We start from the raw sequence: 25984 nt of genomic DNA, 5'->3' as shown, positions 1-25984 counted from the left end.
CAAACCTCAAACACACAAAGCTTAAAAAAGACAATCCCATTTTAAATGCAAACTCTGCATTACCCGAAAGGTGTGTGGTCCTTGAAATATGTATTTAAACAAAGCACAAAACAACAAGACGTGTGCAAGATGCACATTTCCAATAAACCCAATATCATGTGTCTGTTAAAACAATACCTGTTTATAAATATTGAAACCTTTTTGGCATTTTACAATATGAAAAGAATTGCTTGAAAAAAAAAGGGAATCCACTTTGGATAACGACCAACAACGACAGAAACAAAATAATACAAGGCCCACAAGCCGAAACAAAGCACAATCTAGAGAAAACTTTACTGGCATCAACAGGTTGGCAACAACGCTTCCTTGGTGTCCGGCCGACTGTACGGCGAGGCACTTACCCGAGTCGTTGCGCAGATACGAGGCCACGGCCAGGGTGAGGCACGACTGGCACAGCAATTCAAGCAGCATGGGCGGCAGCGGCGTGTGGCTGGGCCGCCCGGCCTCCCCACCGTGTGCCTCCGGAGCAGGATACACCCCGCCGGGGTTCATGTAGCTCGCCAGCACCTGGCAGGTAGGGCGCACACGTGGAATTACGCCGCTGGAAAGCACAGCGAAAGTCGACCGCCCGCCCCCCACAGAGGATTCTGCCCCTCAGCGATGTTTGTTTGTTCGTTTGATGAGGCAGTGACTTGCTCAGGGTCTGATTGAAAACAATTAAAGCAAACTGTAAGTGTATCGAACACCACCGGTAATTATTTCCTGATGTATTTTAAAGACATGGGATATTCGGAGCAGCATAATTATTAGTTTAAGATAAAGAATACAATACCTAGAGAAACATTACCAAACTTTGTGGCCTTCTTTGAGGTTTTTCAATAATTTATTCGAGTTCATTTCCATTGGTTGATGATTATTACGTTCAAACTAGATTCGAAGCTTTCGTGACTGCAGGAATGACTCTTTGGTTCTTTCGGTAAAGTCATGATGAAAATAAAATAATAATAATAGAATACGACGTTTCGGTTGCAACACAAGCAACCATCATCAGGTAAGAATTAATGATAAAACACAGACACGGGAACAGCATAGGCAGACACATATGCAGAGAGAGACACGCACAAAGACACACACCATCTGAGATGGTTTCTCAAATAAAATTTTATGGAAAAAAATTCGAATGTCGCTCTGGTCTCCCTGCACGACTCCATTTATAATTGGTACTTTTTTACGTAATAAAGTTCCATTTATCCAAAAAAATTATAAATAATGTTGCACGCCTTGTTTTGTGAGCGTTTGGATGGCTGCATGAATTTCTACTCAGTATAATGGCATTTCTAAGTCTACAGAGGCAAGGCATAATAACAGTTGATATTCATGACACAAAATAATCATAGTGCAAAATTTGCTTGTGCTGAATCAATGCTGCTGAAATTGTGTACTCCAAGAAGGCTGTGGAGCCGATAGGTTTTATGATAAAAAAACACATTTTCGTTTTAATTGTAGAGAGATTGATATTCATGAGTCTTAACTACAATCTGATTGATGGCATGTGGTCAATGGTATAGAATAATTCCATAACCCAGTTTGCTCGTAAGGTCGGGCAGCCTAAAAACATCATCAGGAACAGGAGAAACAAAAGCTGCACATTTTTTTGAAAAAGCATGAACAGGTGCATGCGTGGAATTGCACCGAGATAAAGTAAATTGAAACACGAGGATTCGAGAACATACAGACACATCATATTGACTAAATAAACATTGGTTTGGAAAGGATTATTTACAGTGGCAGAACGTGTCCGAATACATCTAGCATGGAAATAGAGCAATTAAATTAGCATGTGGGCAAGAGCTAGATGTATTCTTGCAACACAAAACAAACAATGAGAAATAAGTCATAGTTTTGGGATATCTTCATCCAGCAGTAAAAAAAACATGGCATATGATGATTAAAACATGGGCAAAATGCACACATTATCAAAGCTTTCATGAAACCCTTTGCTCACATTTGTCATTCGTGATGATAAATGAAAGCAAATTGCTCTTCTCAAGTGGAAAACTACTTCTTCAGAGTTGAAAATTGGCCAGTTCCACTAACTTTGGCTGAACTTTAAGAGATCGTATTACATTATAAATAGCTTCATCCTGAATGGCAGCATTTCAAGAAAGCTACCAAGCATTACCACCTGCCCACTTCTAGCATGCCAGTTCCACTGGAGGACTGTTTTGGGGGAGGGGGGGTTTGGAACTCATTACCATTTCTGGAAAAAAAACAACGTTTTGTGTTGAGACCGATTCACTTCATTTTCACCAAGGATAAGTGGGGCTCAGGGATGCTCGCCCCATTCATAAATAATATGGTGTCACACTCAAGTAGTAATTCCATGACAAACGTGTGGCCAGCCATTCGTAAAGTCACACAGGCATTGAGTAGGACATCAATTATGCCGCTTGGCTTGCTTCTGCATATTTAATAGAATGACGGCTTTGGGTTGAAAGTGCAATCATCTAAGTAATTGCACATAAATGGAATGCCCGTGTGAAGATGACACCAAAAGTCAGCCACATAAAATAGGCTCACTGAATTAAATGTCCACGTTAAGCAGTCCGATTCAAGCAGAGACCTACCAGGTTCAATTCGCAATGGTTCAGAGCAGAGTCCAAACGCAGGGTGGGTGGTTTTATGCACTGCGCTCGCAAGAGAAGGGCTACACACAGATCCCACAGCCGGTACCTGAAGCAGGCAAGTGACGTGCTCCTCCTCCATGCGCTGCTTGCTCAGTGCCTGCTCCACGTCCCAGCCCGAGGTGGTGGAGCCAGTGCCGAAGCCAGTCCCTTTAGCCCAGTAGAGCTGCTGATCGTCTCCGGGGCCAGCCGCCACCTGCCCAGCCCCGCCCGTCGCCATCTGACCCAGGGTGGGGGCCGGGGGGTAAAAAGCAAAATGTTCACGAGCCGCGACAGAGCACTGGACATGCAGCATCGCGGAGTTACATTTGTATGCGAGTCACCTACATTGAACCATATTATGGCAGAGTCACCATTGCTGCCTTGGGCATCATTTTTTACTTTTCAAATGCATCACCAGAGCAAAGATAAATAACATAGGGCATATTTCTCAAAATAATCTCTTTCAGCCTACGAGTGGTCCACAGTCTCCTTACCCAAAGTAATTTCTCCCCAAGACAGATCATGTTCCAGAGTATAAAAGTAGCAATGGCGCACAACGATCATTAATTATCTTCAAACGGTGAGAGCATGAAAAACAAAATTACGTGGAATACTGAATTCGAGTTGTAATATATAGAACACTCATATAGTTTTTTTGTGTATTGTTATGCAAGAGAACAGCATTGCTTGAATGACCTTCGCAATTCAATTGGTGGATGACTTGAACGCTGTCAGGCTGTACTGTGCACAAGCTTTCATAACAGCAGCACAATGGGCGCAATGCAATTGAGGAATTCTCCTTCGTGGTTTACAGTACAATCTCCAAGGGTGACATACAAGAGTTATGACCTTGGAATGATGACAGTTGTCCTGTGAATTGCTGAACTTTTTACATCAACCAAAACATATAATAGCTGGGATTCAATAAAATGTGAAAGACGAACAACATTTTTATGTCTTTTCACACAATGCTGCATTATATTGAATAAAAACCCCAAATCACTAAGAGCTGAAACATCAGCAACATCACCACCAACAATAAAGATCCTTGATTAAAAAGTGTTGCAAAAGATAAAAATGTATTCATCAATGGTATTTGCTTACCATATTGTGTTTTTTTAATAACACAAAATATCATTTGAGCGTCTTGCAGGTCATTTACATGGGCAGCCGATATGTTATTCAGCTTATGATAGAGCACCGCCACTAATCTGCATTAATTACGTTAACCAGATGAACTTGAATATCTTATTAAATATCTGCATCTGGTTAAGGCTTGTTTACTGGCCAGCTCCATTTGTTCTCATCCCCAAGGAACACGCCACAGCCTGTGGTTAATTTTGCGGTGAAACGAGCCACCACCAGCTTCCTGCGGTGAAGGGTGCTTTGGGGTTCTCAACAGGTCCAAGCGACCCCCCACGTTGCAACTCTGCGTCACTACCAAACATCAGGTGCATGCAATGTGCGTCAGGGTCGCTGCCTTCGGGCAAGTGAAAACTGTGCGCGTTACAAATTAGCATTATTACCAATCTCTTCTGCGTGAGCACAAGAGATTGGTAATCACAAAAAAGGCCAATTTGTGGCAAGTCACGAGCACTGGAGTTGGAAACGATGCTCGAAAAGCTTCAGTCCACACGTATATTTTTTCAAGAGCGTCGCTCTGTCGTTATATACTACATGCCAAAAGTGTTGCAGTATTATCGCTGTCAATAGATTATGTAGCCCTGCACATTATTTCAAGTGACAACAGCAGGACAAACATATGGACTGGTAGAAGGGCCAATCAGTGGTGACTATATCATAACATCGTGCCAAAATCATAACATCTTTCTGTGCGAAGTCACATCACAGGAAGTTACATGTCCCATTATTCTGTTGTCGCCCAAAGCTTCTTGGAGCTCGCCAAATCACTCTAGGAGACGGCAAGTCGCTTGTTTTAATTTTGAGTGCAAATATCTCTTTCTCCAACAGAAATGCGTATGTGAGACTGGGCTTAACACCCATCAGCAGGCAACTTGATCGGCCATATTAACATTCAAGCTGAGGACAGCATACCCTGCAAATATGTGCCCATACACCCAACCACTCACTGCACCACACACAGCAGAGTCAAACCAGCAGCCCGGGGACAGAGGCGATTGTGCCAGCACTGAGACTCTGCTGCCATATTTAATACACAGCTCTGTGATCTTGAAGATGCTTAGTAAATGTTTTAGTAAGTGCGAAAAGCGTGTCATATAATGGTGCATTTCTGTACACTGGGCTGCCCAAGCAAGGTCTTGTAGGGGTTAAGCCGGGCCGTGCAGGACTACGCTTCTAAACAATTTTCTTTTTGCTCTTTTAATCTCTCCGTGGCATGCACAGTTGGCCATTCACACTGTCATTTTGTACGTCAATGGACACCCTGGATGTTATTATCCTTTCTACAACCTCAATAAACAACTTTCACCAACATTATTTGCCTTTTGATCTTGCTGAGCACTTTAAAAGCTCCCAGTCAGAATTACACAATCTTGGTTAAAAATGCAAACGGCAGACTTCCATTTAAATAAAGTTTTTGTTCTTTGTTTGATGTTTTTCAGCGTTTTTAGCAACTTTGTACTACGTTTGCTTGTAATTTATTTTCAAGATTGCCAGTTAATACTCCCAGCAATGTGGTTTCCCCAAAGCACAATTTAAACGGTCATCGAGCCTGAACTGACAAAGAAAAAGTGTTTAAAATAATCAGCATCCGAGAATCTGCAGGCTGCCCAACTCCAGCCAAATTGGGACAAAATTTTTTTTACAAACACACCGGTGGCAGCTCGTTACAAAGCCACCATCTCATAAATCATTCCCTCAGCAAGAGAGAGGAGTTTTGGCACAAAACAGGCCGCTATATCCATCAACACCAACCGAGGCAGAGAAATAAAGTTCAATCAAAGCGGACCGGCACCGAATATCACAATATGTTCCATCTTCAGGGACTGGTGGTGGGGAAGTGAAAGGAAAAATCACCTGTGTTCCACACTAATCCCCGAATTACTTACAGCAGGGTAATGGTACCCAGATGGAGATTTATGGTTGCCAAATATGGTAATGAATAACTGGACCCAGACCGACTTTCACACCCTCTGATGCTATACAAGACCCAAATGTTCACTGTAAAAAGTGCCACCAGCATAAGCAGTATCATCAGCTCAGGTTTCAAATGTGACACGTTGATAAGAATTGGAGTTAACCAAGACTAAAGCCATTTTAAGATATCCTTGTTCAATTATTTTTTTTATTCTTTTCCCAGATGGAGGATACTCCAAGATTTAAAGGTGTGTATCAAAGATACTGACTGCATGCTTTAATAGCACAAATAATTTAAATAAAATTACTTTTTTTCTATTTTTTCTATTGCTTACACATTTTAGTATATCCAGGCTCTCCGAAAAGTATTCAATGTAATTGCAATGACGTTGACACTGAGCAAAGATGCAAAAATAAAACCAAGGTAGACGATGCAGTGCATCAACTTTAGATGCCACCGATGTTTTCATTATTGTCATCAGCCATGGTCTTTACCCACTGCTGGACAAAGGCCTCCCCAAGCAAGCCATCTATAACAGTCTTGTGATTGAGAAAAGGTTTTCCCCTTTTTTCTGGCAACAAAATAGGTGTTAAGATGTTAAAACACCAAACTGAAACCTTTTACAAGGAATCATGTCTGCATTAACCACAATACTTGTGTCAGAATGCAAACAAAAAACGTACTCTGATAATATATGCATTGTCTTTGAAACTGATTGGTTCACACCAGAGACAGCTTTTTTCTGTGATTCAACAATCCTGTGATTCAACAATCCTGTGATTCAACAATCCTGTGCACATGCAGATTTAATCGCCTCATCTACATGGTGAACGTTCTTCTTGGGTGCGTTTCCCTCCTTTGGCTGCCATTCCGCCACTAGTCTCGACCACCATCCCCCATATCCCTCTTAGTGTGGGGTTTTATGAAAACTAAAATGTATTGTAAGACAGGAAGGCTGTGCAAGCTCACGTTTCTCATGCAGATGCAAAGAGATTGGCACAAACAAGGTGCTCTGACCCTTGTGCAATGACTTGTGCAACCCTGCCAGCTGTAATGAATTGCCTTTTCACATTGACATAGAGTGTATCAGGGTTTCGATTTAAGTGATCTTAAGGGTGCAGATTACATCAAACCATGCTGTAAAAAGTGGATAACAGAAATGGAAGCGCAAAACCTACTATGCACAAGATGTTTTCCACGGCCATTCCAAGGAAACTGTGGATCAAACACCACGTCTACGTAAATCGAATAATTTGGAGAGCATCTGGAGATGCAGTTGCGTTTATACGCTTTTTAAAACCCTACTGCACTGTAATGCATTGAAACCAAGCAGCAGCAACAGAACAAGAAATTACAATTCTTTCACAGCAGGGACTTATGGTGATATTGGTAGGAATTTGTAATAGCTGCAACTTGATTTGGACTGTCAATGGAGATGAGCACCACCCGATTCTCATTTCAGATGCCGGTTTTGTAACTCGACCACCTACGGCGTGTGCATTTGGTAGTGCAACCATGTACACATGGAGATTCCTCTCCACAGGCACACACCCCTTGAAATACTTTTAGCTATTGGCCATCCTTTGACTTTAAGTTTGTGTGTTATAATAGGAACGAAACAACATGTCAATAAGTAAATCACTAGCCTTGTTCTACCAACTACTGGATAAAGGCCTCCCCCCCACACTGTTGGAATCGCTCAGTCCTGCAATGACACAGTCCATCATTTCGTATCCTGCACATGAGCGGATGTCTTCGCTTCATCACCGCTTCCGTCATCCCCTGATACGTGTTCTTTTCTTTGGCTGCCAATTCGTCAACTGTCTTGCCCGGTGGTCATCGTCTCTTCTCAACACGTGACCTGCCCAAGCCCACATTTTCCTTCACCATCACTATGGTGTCTTTAACGTGAGTTTGTTTGACTGAACAACACATCACTCATTCTTTCTCTTGAAGCATTTTTAATTAGTATGGCAATATAGGATGTTGTTTATAATACGCTACACAAGAAAATTCCCTGCAGGCGTAACTCGGGTAAAAACAGATGGCAAAATCGCAACCTATTTGGCAGACTTAATAGCAGCCTTTGTGATAGCCTGATACCAAATGTGCTCATCATTATGAAGTAACTTTAACCTCCACAGGGCCTGAGAGCTCACCTCGGCCTGCGCGAGGCTGGAGCTGCTGACTCGCGGCGCATGGTGCGACAGCACCGAGAGGCACGCGAGCAGCAGGTGCACGGCGCCGATCTCCAGCGCCATGCGGCGCAGCAGCACGCCGTCGTCCGTCGTGAGCGGCGTGGCGCTGAAGAGTGTGCGCAGCACGTGGAAGGGCAGTGTGGGCAGGACGCCCGCCGATGGCGATTGCAGGATATGGCCTGCGCACGCACGCGCAAGGGAGAGAGATGTCGGCTCCTAGAAACAGCACGCATTGCACTTGCGTTTTCACTTACAACCGCGCTCGCTCCCCGTGAACTCGTCGCCAGCCATTACCACATCGAAGTGCTCCAAATCGTTCATTGGGAATTTTTTTTTTCTAAAAAAAAAAACACTTGTGGGGGGAGAGATCGCACCATTAATTTTTCATGACACAATTTTGACTGGAATGTCAGCAACACTTTTAAAACAAATAAATTACCGTCAGTTCAAAACTATAAGAATGTTAGACTGGTCTGGCTGAAGGAAAATTGCTTTACAACTGCAAAAAAAAATACAACAAAACACTTTGTGTACTTGGCTAGAAAAGGGAGAGGTTTTAAGATGGAGCAAAAGCTTTAAAGTGGGCGGTATGTCAGCGGGAGGTGAACAACCAGGACAGCCATCCTCTGGATCAGACAGTATAAATTACTTTTTTAGGCTATCCTATTTTTCCTCTTCAGAATAAAGCAGAGCGAGGGAAAGATATACATCCATTAAAAACTGTAAAGGATAACGGGAAACAACAAAGGAAATATGGTGATCACCTCCTTCGCCATCGTCAGTGACGCCCAGCACGAGGCGCAGCAGGCACTGCGCGTGCTTCCTCTCCCGGAGCAGCACCTCGGCGTAGCCGGGCAGCCGCAGGAACAGGCCGAACGCGGCCAGGGAATGTGCAGGGATGGGGCAGAAAGACGGCGGCCGCGGCAGAGGCTTCGCGACGGAGACCGCCACGGTGGAGCCCGAGGTGGAGGGTGCGACGCAGGGCTCCAGGATCTCGGTCGGCTCATAACCGCCCATCTCCCCGCTCGGCTCCAATGTGACCCATTCGAACTGCTCAGGGTCCCGCGTGCCACGGTCCTGTCCCGATGCAGCCATCATTGGCCCGCTCACCTGGCCAGTCACAACAAACATCCATAATGCATTTCACAATGGTCACGTTTACAGCATCGGCAAGCCCACAACTATCCTCCGAGCAAGTATTTTGAAAATGAAGACCGCAGCACAGTCCACATGGAAACAAACCCACAAAGTAAGCCTTACACAAATCCGCAAGCTAGTGAATATGCAAATGCCATATTAATCACATACCATCTCATTAGTGCCTCATTCCATTCAGCAGACATCTGCTTCGTGTAATTACCAAAACAGCCCATCATGTAATCAGGGTATAAACGCTCTGTACGGGAAAAGGTTTACGGCCAACCTACACGACCTGTTTGTACAAAACACGAATGTGCAAGTACGCACCAGCAAAATCCAAGATATAAAAAGTTCAAAAGAGCAATAGGAATGCTCGGTTAAAGCGGCAATATGCCAGGTTATAGCATGCGCAGTGACCGCCCGTGACACTTACAACATAACATTCAAATTGAAAACGCGTGATGCATTGAATTGATAAAAAAAAGAAAATTTTATCACCCTTATTAGCTTCCAGTGTCTTAGCTGCTTACACCCACAGACACTAATATTTCACAAGCCCTATACAATCGCACCCAACGAACATTATTATGTTTGATGTCATGCTGCTTACAGTTCTGGCAGATTGATTTTGTATGCACTTTGTAGACTAAATGTCAGACAACATGAAAATACAAATCCCCTCATAGATGAATGTAGAAGCAGATGTATAGCATGCATTTTTGTTTTGGTTAAAATGCGAACAGCTTTGCAATGACAATATTTAAAGCACCAAACAATATATAGAGGGTGGGTGTTTTGATTGTATTGGTAAACAGTATATTTCATAAAAATACTTTCTTAAATGTGTGATGCATTGCCATCGTGGCTTAGTTCAAAGGTTCAGAAAACAATATACATGGAAATAACAATCTGTTCAAAGGATTGAGGGTCTCTCAATGTTGCATTTGAATAACCATTTGCTTTGCATCAGACGGGAGAATTTCCATCATTTGAAGCATGCTTCAAATACTTACATTTGTTATATATCAATTTGGCAGACTTTTAACACCACCTGCTGTTCAGATTACCTTTTACAATACAACAAACCTAACCAACACATCAATGGCCCGTGAAACAGGATATCATCAATTCGCAAATGTGCTATTTACACACGGCATATCATCAGCAGCCACGAGCTATCTGCTGCTGTGTGAAGGTCTCCCAAGCTGTCGCCATATCACATATTACCGTGATCCAACGTGGAATATAACCAATTTGGAAATAATGCCGAGTAAGCAAAGAATGTATGCATCTGTAAAATGCTCGCGAAAATAAATATTTCATTTTACCCATTTATTATGTTCTGCGCTCATCACTCAACCGAGAATGTCATTGCAATTTTAAGCAAGAAGACCATATCACATTCAAAGTGTTATATTGTACAGTTTTAAAAAAAGGGCAAGTGGCAATGACAACTTGATTGGGTGAAAAGAAATCGCATTATACAATTAAATCGGCTGCCAGCTCAAAAAACATCACTGTGTTTTTTTTTATTTTTTAAAGCACATATAGCAGAAGTAACCACCATTAAATACCAGTACAAATGAGCTGGGTCAAGCCTAAAGGCAGGAGTGCAATGCTTTCTGAAAATAATCTACGTAACTATACAGAAATGTGATAAAATAAAAAAGCCTGAACTGAAAAAAGCTAAATTCAACGGAGCGCATCAAATAAGATCCCACAAAGCACTCGCACTCATTGAGTCGAAAAAACATCGATTCACATCCAGGTTACCATAAGGAAGGAGAGGAACTCACAGCTGGTGGCAAGGATGAAGAGGGCAGTAGTTGGAGAGGCAATCTGAAGAACTGACCTGCTGAATGATGTCTGGGTAGAGCATGGGCAACCGCTCGGCAATGAGAGCCAGGCCCCCGAGACCCGCAAACACCTGCAGCGGAGACTGCACGGGCGCCGTCTCAAGCAAAGATTCGTCCAGGGCCACGTCCATGGACTCCTCCACAGTCTGCAGCCCCTCCGCCTCTACGCATGCCAGCGGCAGCTCCACGCCTTGCTCTGCACAAACAAACACACACGCTCTTAATTTCTTCGTGGCTGAAGCTCACCTGCAAATGCCAAGCCAGGTCCATACACTAAAACACCTGGCTTGGACGTGACCTGTTTAAGGTATAGACCCTGCTCAGTGTAAAACAGCAGCTTAGAGTAATATGCAGGGGTATATATGAGAACGCATTATTATGCAATATACGGGGAAGCAGTGGTGCATTGGTTGGCACACACCGAGTCTTGAACTTGGTGTTGCGAGTTGGATTCCCGATCACGGTTAACATCAGGGGCGAGTGATTATATAATCCGGTCCCCCAACACCTTTACCAGCCTCCGCTGAACTGCTTGATGAAGTATAGCCAAAAAAACATCATGGCTTGGGAAGACCATCAAGCAATAGATTGACAAAGGGCTGTAAGGTATTATTTTTAGCGGATGCATGGCATTGTGTGGAAAAAATATATTCACAGTAAGAAATTTAAACTATTACTATAACTGTAAATCTGTCGAGGGACTTTTAAAATAATATACAACATATAACGTTTTTATTCTCCACAAAACTCAAGGTTTCACCTTTCTCCGTCCTCAGGCGTTTGTAGGCATCAGTCTTGGACAGGCTGGAGTCAGGAATGACCTTTGAGCCAAGCTTGACGGTGAGGTCAATGGAACAAAATCCCTGTGGCAACTTGAGGTCGTGTAGCAGGGCCAAGAGCTGTGCCAGGGTGAGCTCGGGGGGAAGGGGCTGACCTGTGAGCGACGGCACAGAGCATCAACGGCATGCGCTAACCAACGTGTTCTTGGGACCTCCAAACATGCTGGATGTCCTCGAATTGCGCGCATGTAAATTTAAAATGTTACATATACTTCTGAAACGTTGAAAATACATAATGATCGAAGAGCTGAACATTTACTATTTTTTACAAAGAGGGGGCCTAAATTGCTGGAAATAGAACACCTGGGCCATGGTGGATTTTCTGAAACGCTGATAATCTAATGCCAAAATAGGCCAAGTGACACCATCAAATCATGTAAAGCTGTGCATATGTCCACAAAATGGAGCAAAAATACAGACGCTGCAGGCTGTTGCATTTGCACATGTTAGTATGCGGAACAGCTCAAGGCGATTTAAATCTGGTCCATGTAGCCATATATATGGATCCTTAATAAATATTAATGTCTGTAGTATAAATTCAATGGCTTAAAATGTCCTTGCACTTTGTAGATTGAACGGCTAACAATCGGGATATTACTGTATCACATGATATAGGCTCATTTTTATACATATTTCATTAAAATTTATTTCACACCAAAAAATAAACCCTCCAAAAAATGAGAAATTGTGATGAATTGTGGTATAGATAGAAGCAGTAGAGACCAAGTAAGTCACCAGTCAAATTATAAGCACATTAGAAATTTCTATCCTATTCCACAGGAAAACAACTTGATATGACTCATCCCAATAAAGTGAAATATAAAACTCAATAAAAATATAAAACAACAATGACAGACAAATCAAAGCTGGCTGGTTAAGAGAGTATTTCAAGAAGAAAGAATTGACTCCTGCATTTCTGTACAAAGATCAACAGAATAGCTTTCTGGAAAGGATAAAAACGCATTACAAACATATACATATCAAGACTGGCTATAAAATAGACAAACAGATTAAAGCGAGTTACAGAAGAGAGTTATTTCATCATAACTTCCAAATATCTGCGGTGGGAAATGTTTTCCAATAACGTACAGCAAGACCGACTGAAACACAATCCAAATTCTGCTCATCAATCTAATTGAAAAGTCTCAAAAGAGGTTTTTAACGCATCAGCAGAACATCTCGTTTGACAGCTTTAATATATGCTTCCATTGGGCTCTAACATTAGACAATTTGGCTATTTTCTGCTGCAATTAAAATCGAAAAAGGCAAGATAGAAGTCAGAATTAACAGGCAATATTACTTTACATTTTAGAAAAGGTGCTGGACACTGAAATCCACAGCAGAATGAAATGTGCCACGGTTAATATTCTAAGAGAAAGATGACTGTGGGTTTTTACGAGCATCTGGGGACGAAGTGACACGATATTTAATAGAAAACCAAATGCATGCCCAGTTCGTTGACAACATGCAAAGCAGGCAAATTGGAATCTGCTATATTTGGAGGTGATTAACATTTATTGCAACAACATTTACTCAGACTACTTTACTGCAATTAGATTTGGAAAACAGAACTGCACTCAGCCTATGCATTTTTTCTGGCCATTGGTATGCGAGACTGCTGGCAAACGCTGTGGTGCAATAACAAATTATGTGTCACTGAAGGTGAATGTTTTTTCCGTCAGTTTATTAAGTGGGTTTTGCTCGATTAATCCCAGCAGATGGTTAGAGATTGTAGTTCGTGTTGTTTGGAATATTCGCTTATTTTAGATGCAATGTTGAATAAAGAAAACATCTGCACTCACTCTGCCTTTAAAAGGACTTTTGCCAATTATATCCACCTTGCAGCCAGGGGTTTTGGTACATAAATGAAACCGCTCAGATGTAACATTATACATTTATGTATGTTGAACTTCTTTCGCACCGTCCGTAGCCAACCGTGCTAATCGGAGGTGCAGGGTAAGGACTGACTGAACACAAAACATCATAAAGATACAATTTTACCATGACAAACAGCAGAATCTGTTATTAAAATTACATGATTTCCGACTACAGGAGTGCAAATGTGCGCCAATGAAGAGAAGAGAATCGGCGTGTGTTGCCAATGCGGCGAAGCTAACAAATGGCTGCAAGGCGGCCGTGTCTCTAGCGTTCGTGCATTTGCATAGAGTGGTGGCGGTGCAGTGATGGATGTTTGCCACTTGTGTTGGGTTATTGACTCTCAAAACACCCTCACCCTCCGCCGGCTGCTGCTCAGCACGTTAATCGCCCCATCACTCGTCATCAATTCACATGGCTCAAGGGTGGGGAAGGGGGTGGGGAGCCGAGCAGAAGTGGCATAGGTTATAATAAAAGCGCCACGTATGTTGATTGGACATAGTTCAAGACTAAGGCACAATTGTGTCATTATTGATAACGCCGCGACGTCAATTGATGGTAACGGATTACTGGTGGGAGAAAAAGGTGGGCCGTTTTGTCAAAGTCTACCATCCTCGGTTCATTGGATCACTGCAGTGACAATGTAGTGCCTCAGGCGAGCGAGGAAGATTATGGCCGATTTCTCCCACCCTGGACACTCTCTATTTCAGCTACTCCCCTCCGGCAGAAGGCTTCGGTCCATCAGGACCAAAACCTCACGCCATAAAAACAGTTTCTTCCCATCTGCTGCTGGCCTGTTAAACAAGGCCAAGGGCTAACACTGTTTTTAACATTTGATCTACATAACGACACGTTGCTGATATTAACTATGTTTCCCTATTTGTATTTGTATTTTTAAATTATATCTTAAAGCTATTTTATATTCGATATTTATTTAATTTTATATACTTCAGCCCCTTAATGTTAGACTTTTAACCATTATTATAGTAAGACTTGTTTAAAACTTATTTAAGATTTTAGATTCCTATATGTTGAATGTATGCACCATCCTGCCAAAGTAAATTCCGTGTCGGTGTGAACTTACATGGCGAATAAAACCCTTTCTGATTCTGATTACTGCGTAGGATAGCCTTCTGAGAACTTAAATGTTAGATTACATTTCAGTTTACTTTTAATTTAATTGTATATCTCATGTACATAATTTTATTTAAGTTTGAACACTATGTATTAGGACGGCCCGATGCCATTCAAGTGAGTTTCCCAGCAGTGAGATTCAACACATATCACAGTAGAGCTGTCCGTGGTGCTACATATATAGAATCCAGCACTTTTGAGGCAGAGGATGAGAGATCACCTAGATTTGTAAAACGCTAAAATGCATTAGGCTGCAAGGTGGCCAGATGGCAATAGAACAAGTGGGTTGAAACTGAGCGTTTTTCGCCCCATACGAGCAAGAAAAAATTCAATTCAAAACGGTCATGGAAACTATCTGAAGACTTGGTAAGGCTTTCCCGGATGAAACAATAAATGCCATTAGCTATTAAATTAAACTAATGATGTTAATTTTGTCCACCGTGTAAGCATGTGGAAATGAAGTGGGTATGCAAAGTATTTTTTAAGAACAATTCTTAGTTATCTAAATAAATGCCCTGCATTGATAATATTTCAATGCTAATGATAAGGAAATATATCCACTGACAAACACTGTCATGTGTTGGAAGACACACCACTGTTTCAGTTGTTTTCAAAAATACCAATTACATGATTATGGAGGTGTCATTGGCCAGCAAACACTGTAAAAAGAGACATCGCAAACCACAGCATGTGGGAAGCCCTTGTTAAAATTGCAGAAAATGTGGTCCCTGCATTTCTTGGCCTCTGATTAACTCGAGGTATGACCTTCAGAATCTCGAAATAGGAACAGTTATTGGAGGTTGATTAGGATTCAGTGTTAGCCTCAAACAGTCAACAGGTTCCATGCAAAGAGCTGCTGATGATGTGCTATGGCACTAAGTCAAAGATAGATTTTATAATGCACTAGCAGGAAGTACCCAGCGTTGCCCGGGGGAAAAATATATTTAAGAATTTATCTTAAAAACATAACATATAGATACACAAAAAAGATGTTTACCCCCACGTAGGCGTATATACCTAAACACCCTACATAAAAAAATAGTATCTATTGGCACTATAGTAGTATCCACTGACTATAGTAGTATCCACTGACTATAGTAGCAACGACTAACTCAGCAGTATCTGCTGACTCTATAGCAGTATCTACCGACTCTATAGTTGTATCTACCGACTCTATAGTTGTATCTACCGACTCTATAGTTGTATCTACCGACTCTGTAGCAGTATACTGACTATAGTGGTATCGACTGACTGTATTATCCACTGACTCTATAGCAGTAACAACTCTACAGTAGTAACTACTGACGAAAGCAGTATCCACGGGACTATAGTAGTAACTACTAACTCAAAATAAGTATCTACTGCCTCTCTGATGGTATCTGACTGTAGCATTTACTAACCGTAGTTGTATCTACTGACTGTAGTAGTATCTACTAACTATACAGTAGTATCTACTGACTCTATAGTATCTATACTCTTTGGTTATATTCGGTAAAGTCACGTAGGTAAAAAAATAAAATAACAAAAATCACGACGTTTCGGCCACAACACAAGTGGCCTTCATCAGGTGAAGGGACCGTGCTGTCATGAGGACAGCGTTGGAGTGAAAACAGCCAAGCCCAGGTCGCGTCCTTTAAGCTGTGTGGGAAGAAGCAAAACGCTTGACAAAGGAATTAGCATAAAAATGAGCACGATGTACGTAGGAGGTGTATGAGCCATGATGGACCAGGAGCGGGTGGGGACCATGACGGACCAGCAGCGGGGGGGGGGAGAGTAGAGTGAGTGAATGGACTGAGTGGAGTGAGTGGAGTGAGTGGAGTGAGTGGGTGGAGTGAGTGGGTGGAGTGAGTGAGTGGAGTGAGTGAGTGGAGTGAGTGGAGTGAGTGGAGTGAGTGAGTGGAGTGAGTGAGTGGAGTGAGTGGGTGGAGTGAGTGGAGTGGAGTGAGTGGAGTGAGTGAGTGGAGTGAGTGAGTGGAGTGAGTGAGTGGCGTGAGTGGGTGGAGTGAGTGGAGTGAGTGGAGTGAGTGGAGTGAGTGAGTGGAGTGAGTGAGTGGCGTGAGTGGGTGGAGTGAGTGAGTGGAGTGAGTGGAGTGAGTGGAGTGAGTGGTGAGTAGAGAGAAATAAGCAGCTATGAAAGTTTGGGATACCACTACTTGAATTTTTTTTACTGTTTTCACTCCAACGCTGTCCTCATGACAGCACGGTCCCTTCACCTGATGAAGGCCACTTGTGTTGTGGCCGAAACGTCGTGATTTTTGTTATTTTATTTTTTACCTACGTGACTTTACCGAATAGAACCAAAGAGTATGGATCCTTGCAGTCACGAAAGCTTCAAATCTAGAATCTATAGTATCTGCCGACTCTATAATAGTATCAACCAACTCTATAGTAGAAATACTGACTCTAGAGTAGTATCTAATGACTATAGTAGTATCTATGGAATTTATAGTCGTATCTATTGACTCTATAGTAGTATCCACTGACTATAGTAGTAACTACTAACTATAGTAGTATCTGCTTACTCTATAGCAGTATCTACTGACTCTACAGTAGCATCTACAGACTCTGTAGTAGGATCTCCCGACCTTACAGGAGTATCTACAGACTCTACAGTAGTAACTATCGACTCTATAACAGTATATATCGACTCTATAATAGTATCTATTATACAAAGTGCCGTTGTGAGGCCTAGTCCCGTGGAGAGCCCTCGGCCTTGCCTAGATTGCCTAGCCGGCCGAGGTGGCACCTTGGCAGGCTGGGGCTGGGCTGCTATACCGCCCCACCCCCACCGCCCGCTCAACAGGAATAGTATCTAAGGACTATAATAGTAGTATCTCCTGACCCTGTAGTAAGTGCACACATTGGGGTGGGGGGGGGAGAAGAGGACATACCACTGTGAAGAATTTACCTCAGCGCTGTGTATTTATTTTGCATTTTTAACGCGAATGTGAATTCCCCCCACCGACAGCGTGTGTGCGTTGCTAGGGCAACGACCACCACATGAGCCGGCGTTCTCACGCATGCGCAGATGTGAAATACGAATTGCGCTTTTACGTCCCGGGGCATATGGCATGGTATCCGTGTACTTTTTTTATACATAAACCCCACAGTTTGTCAGTTAAAAACATCTCAAGGTACCCGCGCAGACAGACAGACGGAGGGACAGAAAAAATGACATTTAAAGGGAATATATTCTGAGACTCTTACGTGATGTTGTTTTATAACAACAGTACTGAGTACTTTTCCTTAAGCAATGACAAGCTGCTGACTCTTGATCATTTTCCTTCCTATTGTATCAACCCCCCCTCCCAACCCTGCAAGCAATTATGAATATATAAAAAAAATTTAAGATGTCTATCAGTACTTTGAAGTATTCCAACAAAGTTAGAAAGAAAAATGCAATTTTCAGAGCCAATTACAGCACCAGTTAAAGATCAAGACTGGAATGTGATAAAAGCTATAAAAAATTCCATACACTCGACACATCCATAGAAAAGAACAAATTACATCTGGAAACACTGGCAGCTCGTCAAACGCACTGGTTGGGCCCCATGGTGATTGGGGAACCAAAAGGATAATCATCGCCATATCGCCACTTTTTGTATTTTGGACGAGACAGCGAAACATCTGATTATGTAAATGATATGCAAGGTACTCACATCCACCATTTTAAGCTTTTAACAGTCGTCCATCAGGGAGAATGGGGACCACATGGCTTAGAATTAATTACTTGTCCTTCAGCAGAAAATGACACCTCTCACAATTTTAAGCTAACTTTATGGCCACATGAAAATGTCAGCAGACTTAAAAAAATAAATTTGCAAGGAAAGAATAATGTATTGCTGTTCTCCAGATGAACCTCTGTGGATATGTAAAGCTGGGATCCTGTAAAAGCATTGGCACTCCAGCTTTAAAAAAAAAGCATTACGTTACATAGTGCATCAATAAACCCGTCAACTATTAATTTCCATTATATAGTGTTTTACAAGAATTATCCGAAAAGACAGACAATTAAACTTCCACATGTTTTTTTTAACTCCTCAGCTACAGGGCACATTGAAGAATGCCAGTGTCATACCGTAAGCGTTCAATTATTCTACGAGACGTTGCACATTGATATTTAGAACGTTAGATATTTTACATTTTTTTTGCCTGCGGAATATCCAGTTAATATTCAATGCAGAGCGTGTTTTTTTAGCCAGAGGTAAACTACGCAGTCGTATTTTCTGTGCATTGGGACAAGTGGGTGGCATTTGGCAGCCTCCAGACATCATACCCAACACACACTTGGTCACCTGAAATTATTTGCCAAGTTTTATTTCACAATGTACTAACTTTTAGATCACTAATAAAAATATTTAAATGTTCATACTTAAAAAAAGACATTGTTGGATTTGACTATTCGTTTTGTGGATGTTTTTTACGGAACAAAAGAAATTAACAAAAATAAAAAAATATATTGTCTTTTGATTTAAAGCTTTCGTGACTGCAGTAATTCATATTCTTAGCTCTTTCGGTAAAGTCACGTTGAAGGGAAACAATAAAATAATAAAATATATATAATAAAAATTCTCACGACATTTCGACCATAACACAAACGGTCGTCATCAGGTGTGTCGGTTTGCATGAATTGTTTTATATAAATTTTATTATTTTATTGTTTCCCTTCAACGTGACTTTACCGAAAGAGCTAAGAATACTAATATTGTCATTCCAACTTAAATGACAACCTTGGTTAAATCCCAAAAACAACAATGAAGGTGCAGTGCACATAACGGTTAATAAGCCAATCTCAAACATTTCCGTTTCGGGAAACAGGTAGCGATTAAACCTCCCTCAACTTTCCTGTGCCCGCAGCGAGATCTCTGACGGGCCAAGCTAACGGGACAGGGGAAAAAGGGTTGGCAGATCAACTGGGGACCTCACCAGGCAGCAGACGGTGGTACAGTAACAGCACAGGGATGCTGATGGTCTTGCTGGCAGAGTCGGCAGATGCCCTCTCGGCCAGGGTAGGGTTTACCGTCGTTCGGCCGCGGCGCGTAGGGGGTCGCGGAGGCGTCGCCGACACAGAGCGCTTTGACTGCGACTTGAGGCCTTCAGGGTTGGGACCGAGGAGAATTGCAAGAGAGGGAATCAGAGATGGCATCAGCACCAGAACCACCCCATCATGTACAGCAGCCTATAGCAGCCACGAACAGAGTTCAAACTTCCACCACCAAGCCAACCTTGACTACAATATATACTTCATGAGACCTCCTTTGCCAGTACCAAAATATAAGAATAGGTTTTCCCCGTTTTTCAGGCAACAAAACTTAAACCTTTTTACAAGGAATCATGAGACGAGGCTCAAAAGAAAGCTCTCTGGTGTGGACCAATCAGTTTCAAGGACAATGCATATATTATCAGGGTGTTTTTTGTTTGCATTCTGACCACAAGTATTGTGGTTAATGTAGACATGAATCCTTGTAAAAAGGTTTCAGTTTTGTTGCCAGAAAAATAGGGGGAAAAACCTATTCTTACCGAAATATACCGTTGCCATTTTCAATAGAGAATGTACATAAATCATTTGTCCATAACTAGTCTTGCATAAAAAAGTATTTAAGACCAATTGACAATATTTAATGTTAACAGATTGTGACTCAAGTATATATAAAAAATGTAAATTGCCTGTCACTTAATAACGACCACTCACTTTGGCAACCCTTATTTTTGGAGTTAAGCAAATTGCTTATACGAAGCTATTGATCCAGAAACATTGTGATAAAAACAAGTGAGTGACATGCAGCTAATTGTTCCATAAACAGCCGCTGCCACGTTTTGCCCCGTTTAAAATGGAATCATGGCCACACTGCGGTTATGTCATATTACCGGAAGCCATGACAACTCCGTAGGCATCCTGCAAGCCACTGTCAAACTTGCCCTTCTCCTTCCTCTCCTGGTGCTTCTTCTCCTTCTCCTCCTTCTGCCCACCAAAGAGCTTCGCAGTTATGCTTGGTGTATCTGTCAAATAGGGTCGCAGCTGAGCAACTCCACAAAGCACGCTTCGGTCACCCTTCAAAATTGCAAAGCACATCAACAGCACATCTGTTAAATTAGCGACACCATCGTTTCCCATGGAACATGTACAGCTTTTTGTCAATCTGCTGCTGGAGAGGGCCGCCTCTCCACGCCGTGCGAGTTATTAGACCACACTCCACCGTGCTGATGTGAACACGGGACGAGATATTACTCGCCGCTAGTGTTAACCATGGTCAGGATTTTCAAGCGCAGTGCTAACTATTTTCCACGATAATTACTGAGTCTGGAAATTAAATAAAGTAACTGAAAGTCATACATTTGACTACCGTATTATGAACTCTGCTATTAACACTACCGATATGTTTGTCGTTTCAGTTACAAGTTGTCAACATTTTGACACTAGGGGATCGCTAGAACAGTGGGGAGGAACCCCTCTGGCTGTCAATTGTATACCCAATGGTGCATCGATTCAAAAGTTTAAATGAGATTCTAACACTTGATACGCGAATCCAATCAAGCGCGTATTCACGTTTCATGTAATATTCACGTAACCAGTGCAGCCACTAGAGGTGCCACATTCAAAGTAAAACGTACACTTTATTTTTTCTTCTTTGGTTCTTTCGGTAAAGTCACGTAGAATGAGAATAAAATAATAAATTGATAAAATAAAATAACACAATAAAATTCTCGCGACGTTTCGGCCACAACACAAGCGGCCTTCATCAGGTGAAGGGACGAGACTGTCTGGAGGACAGCGCTGGAGCGAAAAAGCCACGCTCAGATCGCGACCTTTAAGCTGTGTGAGAAGAAACAAAGCGCCTTGACAAAGGAATTAGCATAGAATTTAGCATTGAAATGGCTGGGTGATTAGCTTGTGACTGGTCACAGAAATGGCTATGCTAAAGTTAAAGCATACACATCCGCAGCGGCACCCCTTGACAAAGGAATTAGCATAGAATTTAGCATTGAAATAGCTGAGTGATTAGCTTGTAACTGGTCACAGAAATAGCTATGTTAAAGTCAGAGCATACACATTCACAGAGGCACCTAGTACAAATCAAACAGGAGAATTTAGCATTGAAATAACTAGGCGAATTTAGCATTGAAATAACTGAGTGATTAGCTTGTGACTGGTCACAGAAATGGCTATGTTGATGATTTGCTTGTGACCAGTCACAAGCTAATCACTCAGTTATTTCAATGCTAAATTCGCCTAGTTATTTCAATGCTAAATTCTCCTGTTTGATTTGTACTAGGTGCCTCTGTGAATGTGTATGCTCTGACTTTAACATAGCTATTTCTGTGACCAGTTACAAGCTAATCACTCTATTTCAATGCTAAATTCTATGCTAATTCCTTTGTCAAGGGGTGCCTCTGCGGATGTGTATGCTTTAACTTTAACATAGCCATTTCTGTGACCAGTCACAAGCTAATCACTCAGCCATTTCAATGCTAAATTCTATGCTAATTCCTTTGTCAAGGCGCTTTGTTTCTTCTCACACAGCTTAAAGGTCGCGATCTGAGCGTGGCTTTTTCGCTCCAGCGCTGTCCTCCAGACAGTCTCGTCCCTTCACCTGATGAAGGCCGCTTGTGTCGTGGCCGAAACGTCGTGAGAATTTTATTGTGTTATTTTATTTGATCAATTTATTATTTTATTCTCATTCTACGTGACTTTACCAAAAGAACCAAAGAAGATGAATCCTTGCAGTCACGAAAGCTTTAAATCGAAACTTTATTTTTTATTAAACAGCAACTCTGATGCATAACAATTCATTTAATTGCCAGCGAGGGGGGCGTAGGGGGGTGTAAATGGTTACTGTGTGTTAAGGGTTTCATTGTGGAGCCCAAGGTTGTGGGGTTAGAATTAGAAAGTCTTGCTGACCAGATACACGGTCGAGCACGCTGGCCAGCGTGGTCGAGACGGGCAGTTGTAGGGTGCGGAACTTGTGGCCGGCTCCGTACATGGGGTGCTGAATCATGTGGCTGATGGCGTTCACTCGTCCTTTGTACAGCTGGAAGTGACACCACACGGAGACACAGAAATAAAAAGATCCCCCCGTAAAACATCTGCTCTGGGGAAACACAGGTGGCTGGGTGTGGTGCTGGCCACATCATTCCCTTGGCCACATAACAGCATTTACCCCCAACACACACACAACCTTACATTTCCTCCAAGAACTAAAAAGTATCAGAATTATATTTAAAAAAACACAAGAATGTGAAATAATAATCAAAATGTCAATGTATAAATTAAAATAGGATTACTGAACTTCACAGGAACAGAGCAATGTTCATGGATTATAACAGTGATAAAGAAAGCTGAATGTGCGGTTGCATGGGACGTACCGGGCATGGCGAGTGCAGGAACACCAACACCTTCTCGTCCTCCAGCATGAGTTGCAGGAAGAGGCGGCGCACGAAGCCCGAAATGCTGCCCGACACGGGCAAGTTGTTGCGCAGGGGCGTCACGTGGAACAGCTCGCAGAGCACCTGCACGGAGACACAGCCACTCCCACGTCAGTCCTCACTACCCAATGCACACCTACAAGAGTGGACCCTCCAATGCCTCAAAATAACATGGCACCGCTTAACAAAACCAAATTAGCTACTCCTTGTGAGTTCTCCAGGAATGGCAATTGCAAGTGCGAACCAGAAAACTGTGTCGGTTTAAAAAAAATATACACGGCGTGATGCAAAGATTATGGAAGAAGTTAGCAATTTAGGTGAGAGCAGCGATGCCACCCCAATGTGCCTTCATGTGCAGGACTTGCCTGGGCCATGAGTTTCTGGTTGGAAGGGTGCCCACAAATGCACTGTGTGAAGAATGCCACCGCTGCATTCTCAATGCTGCTCTTCTGCTGTGTGGTGAGGACTCCTGGCGAAGCGGAGGCCAGCGAGGTCAAGCACGGTCGCGGAGCACGGCAACTGCTGGCGGCACCGTTAGCGCTGCAGCCCCCGGTGGACAGCGAGGCAGAGGACGATGACGGCGTGGACGAGGACGAGGTGGCAGAGGAGGACAAAGTGGATGGGGACGAGGTGGACACAGAGTAGCAGAGCAGGGACAACAGCGACGTCCACAATGGGCGGCCCTCAGGCCCTCCGAGCCAGTCCTTCATCGTGTGACTGCTGCCAACCTCGGTGAAGAACCGCAGCACCGGCGTGACGAGGTCTGCCGTCAATTCCATGTGGTGTGGGCCGTCCGGCTCAGTGTACGCACCATTTCTGCTGGTGCAAGGTGCTTGGTCTGAGCTGGGGCTTGAGGCTGTAGCAGAAATGAGGGCCAAGCAACAGTCCACCAACCCTTGGGCTAGGTGCGCGGGAAACCGTGAGTCCAGCAGCTGCCTTGTGGCTTCAGGGGACTGGGCTACAGCTGCCAGCGTTGCGAGTCGCAATTCGTCCAGGGTGGACGCTAAGGGAACGCGATTTTCGGTGTTCAGCATGGCGCTGCCGCGCTTAGAGTCATCCGTGAGACCCTCGCGCAGATCAGCCTTTTTGCTGTCGTCTGTGAGGGCCATGCTGCGCTGGGCCTGCAGGGAGGGGAGGGGCACACCTAGCCAGCCCAGCAGTCCTGGGAAGTAGCTCGGGTGGATGTGGCAGAACGTGCACAACAGCCAGTCCACCGCCTTCTTGAGAGCCACGCTGAAGGGAAGGGAGGTGGACCAGGTGTACAACGCCCTGCAAAGCAAGAGATCATTGTGTTCAATTCAAAGCAATAATAATTACATTTACAGTATATGTTGTCATTTACGATTGTTAAATATTACAGCTAGTCATCACAGCCACACACTAATTATAATTATGCTATCGCTAGGAGACAAAGCTCTAATATACTTCACATTGTCCCAGAGGTTGGGTTTGGAAGACCCGCACAAGAGATATTTGCTCACAAAATATGATTCTGTGATCCCTTTATTAAATGGAACGTTAGATACGTTGTATGAAGGTCATGCAAGAGCCCGTAACATCGATACAAAAGACACCATGCTGGGTCTCTTTAACCCATGAATCCATCCTAGGGTTAAAAAGTATTGTGGTGGTTTTGCAGGGTGTCTGATATTGTGGGGTGCAGCGTGTGGGACCCACTGGAAGAGCTCACGCGTGAGCAAGCCGGGTAGGTCATACTGCACGGGCAACTCGTAGCTGTGCCACAGGATGGCAGCAACACAGTGCACATGGGACGGTGATGGCACCAACAGGCCCTGTTCCGACGACAGCGCATCGGGCCGCCGAGACCCGCCCAGCCGCGCACACTCGGCTACCCACTGCAGCAGCGACCGCACCCTGGACAACGCGCACAAGTAGACATTTGCACCGGTCCATTGCAATATTTTAACTTTCACAGCTTTTAATGTGATGTAAAAGTAGTGCAGAACAGTTGATGGGCCTTCTGGTAATACTGCGGCCATCTGGTACCTGGCCCTCGTGCCGCTGTCCTGCGTGGTGCCCAGCTGATAGAGAATGTCCACGGTGGAGTCAGAGGACAGCCCATTGAGTCTACCCAGGAGCAAAGGGCTGTTCAAATCTGCAAGAAACAGAACATTTTATCTTCGACATCGAGCACCCAATCGAAGACGAATGACGCAACTCGCTGCTCTGAAAAGGGATCGGTCGTTCCAAGCGAATCACCGGAACGAGACCCACCGTTAGGGCGCGTCCCGCAAGCGGCGCCGTCCCTCAGCAAGATGTCGATGAGGCGCAGACCCATTGGCGCGGACTGCAGGCCGAGCCGTACCAGCACGGCCTCAATGCTGGGCGCGTGCATGCCGCAGTAGGGCGACACGAGCAGGGCGGCGCACGTCTGCAGCAGGTTGGCCGTCGGCGCGGCGGCGCTCGCCATCACGCCCTCCAGCTCGCTCACGTGAGTCATGCAGTGGTGCAGCAACCGCAGCCAGCCGATGCTACTCGCGTGGGGGAGCAGGGTGAAGTCAGCAGAATAGCGGGGTGACAAAAACAGGAGTGGGAACACGTTACGGGGAAGGAAAATTGCTCAAGCAAATCGTTTATTTGCATTGGTAACTTTTAATCTGTCACGCAAACAATAAAATAATGTATAGCTTATTGACTAGGTGGGCATGCATAGGCATCAACGTACAAGGTGTCATGTACATACTTGTATCTTAACAATTGTTATTAGCAGCAGCAGTGTCCATTTAGAAGTCCTCTGTTTCTATTTTACTTCCTTTGCCCACATAAGAGTACA

At 43.5% G+C, this 25984-nt stretch overlaps 1 protein-coding gene across 6 annotated transcripts in view; it reads right to left on the bottom strand.

Moving 5' to 3' along the window:
• The window catches only part of BIRC6 (baculoviral IAP repeat containing 6), a 165484-nt gene that overhangs the window by 95729 nt on the left and 43771 nt on the right, over positions 1-25984 (bottom strand). For all 6 annotated transcript variants that reach the window (XM_032947717.2, XM_032947722.2, XM_032947718.2 and 3 more), the window contains exons 53-66: positions 25426-25682; positions 25198-25306; positions 24868-25065; positions 23556-24459; positions 23131-23274; positions 22667-22796; positions 20635-20766; positions 19693-19860; positions 11679-11852; positions 10915-11114; positions 8687-9032; positions 7884-8101; positions 2734-2904; positions 402-567 (exon numbers count right to left, since the gene is read on the bottom strand). In XM_032947717.2, the coding sequence (XP_032803608.1) occupies positions 402-567; positions 2734-2904; positions 7884-8101; positions 8687-9032; positions 10915-11114; positions 11679-11852; positions 19693-19860; positions 20635-20766; positions 22667-22796; positions 23131-23274; positions 23556-24459; positions 24868-25065; positions 25198-25306; positions 25426-25682 (3317 nt within the window). The remainder of the gene's footprint in view (positions 1-401; positions 568-2733; positions 2905-7883; positions 8102-8686; positions 9033-10914; positions 11115-11678; positions 11853-19692; positions 19861-20634; positions 20767-22666; positions 22797-23130; positions 23275-23555; positions 24460-24867; positions 25066-25197; positions 25307-25425; positions 25683-25984) is intronic.

The sequence above is a fragment of the Petromyzon marinus genome, chromosome 6 (genome assembly GCF_048934315.1).
Source record: "Petromyzon marinus isolate PM22_M1 ecotype Great Lakes invasive population chromosome 6, UKy_Petmar_22M1.pri1.0, whole genome shotgun sequence".
NCBI classification, from domain to species: domain Eukaryota; kingdom Metazoa; phylum Chordata; class Hyperoartia; order Petromyzontiformes; family Petromyzontidae; genus Petromyzon; species Petromyzon marinus.
The sequence above is the reverse complement of the archived record's forward strand: the minus strand, read 5'-3'. Positions and strand labels throughout refer to the sequence as shown.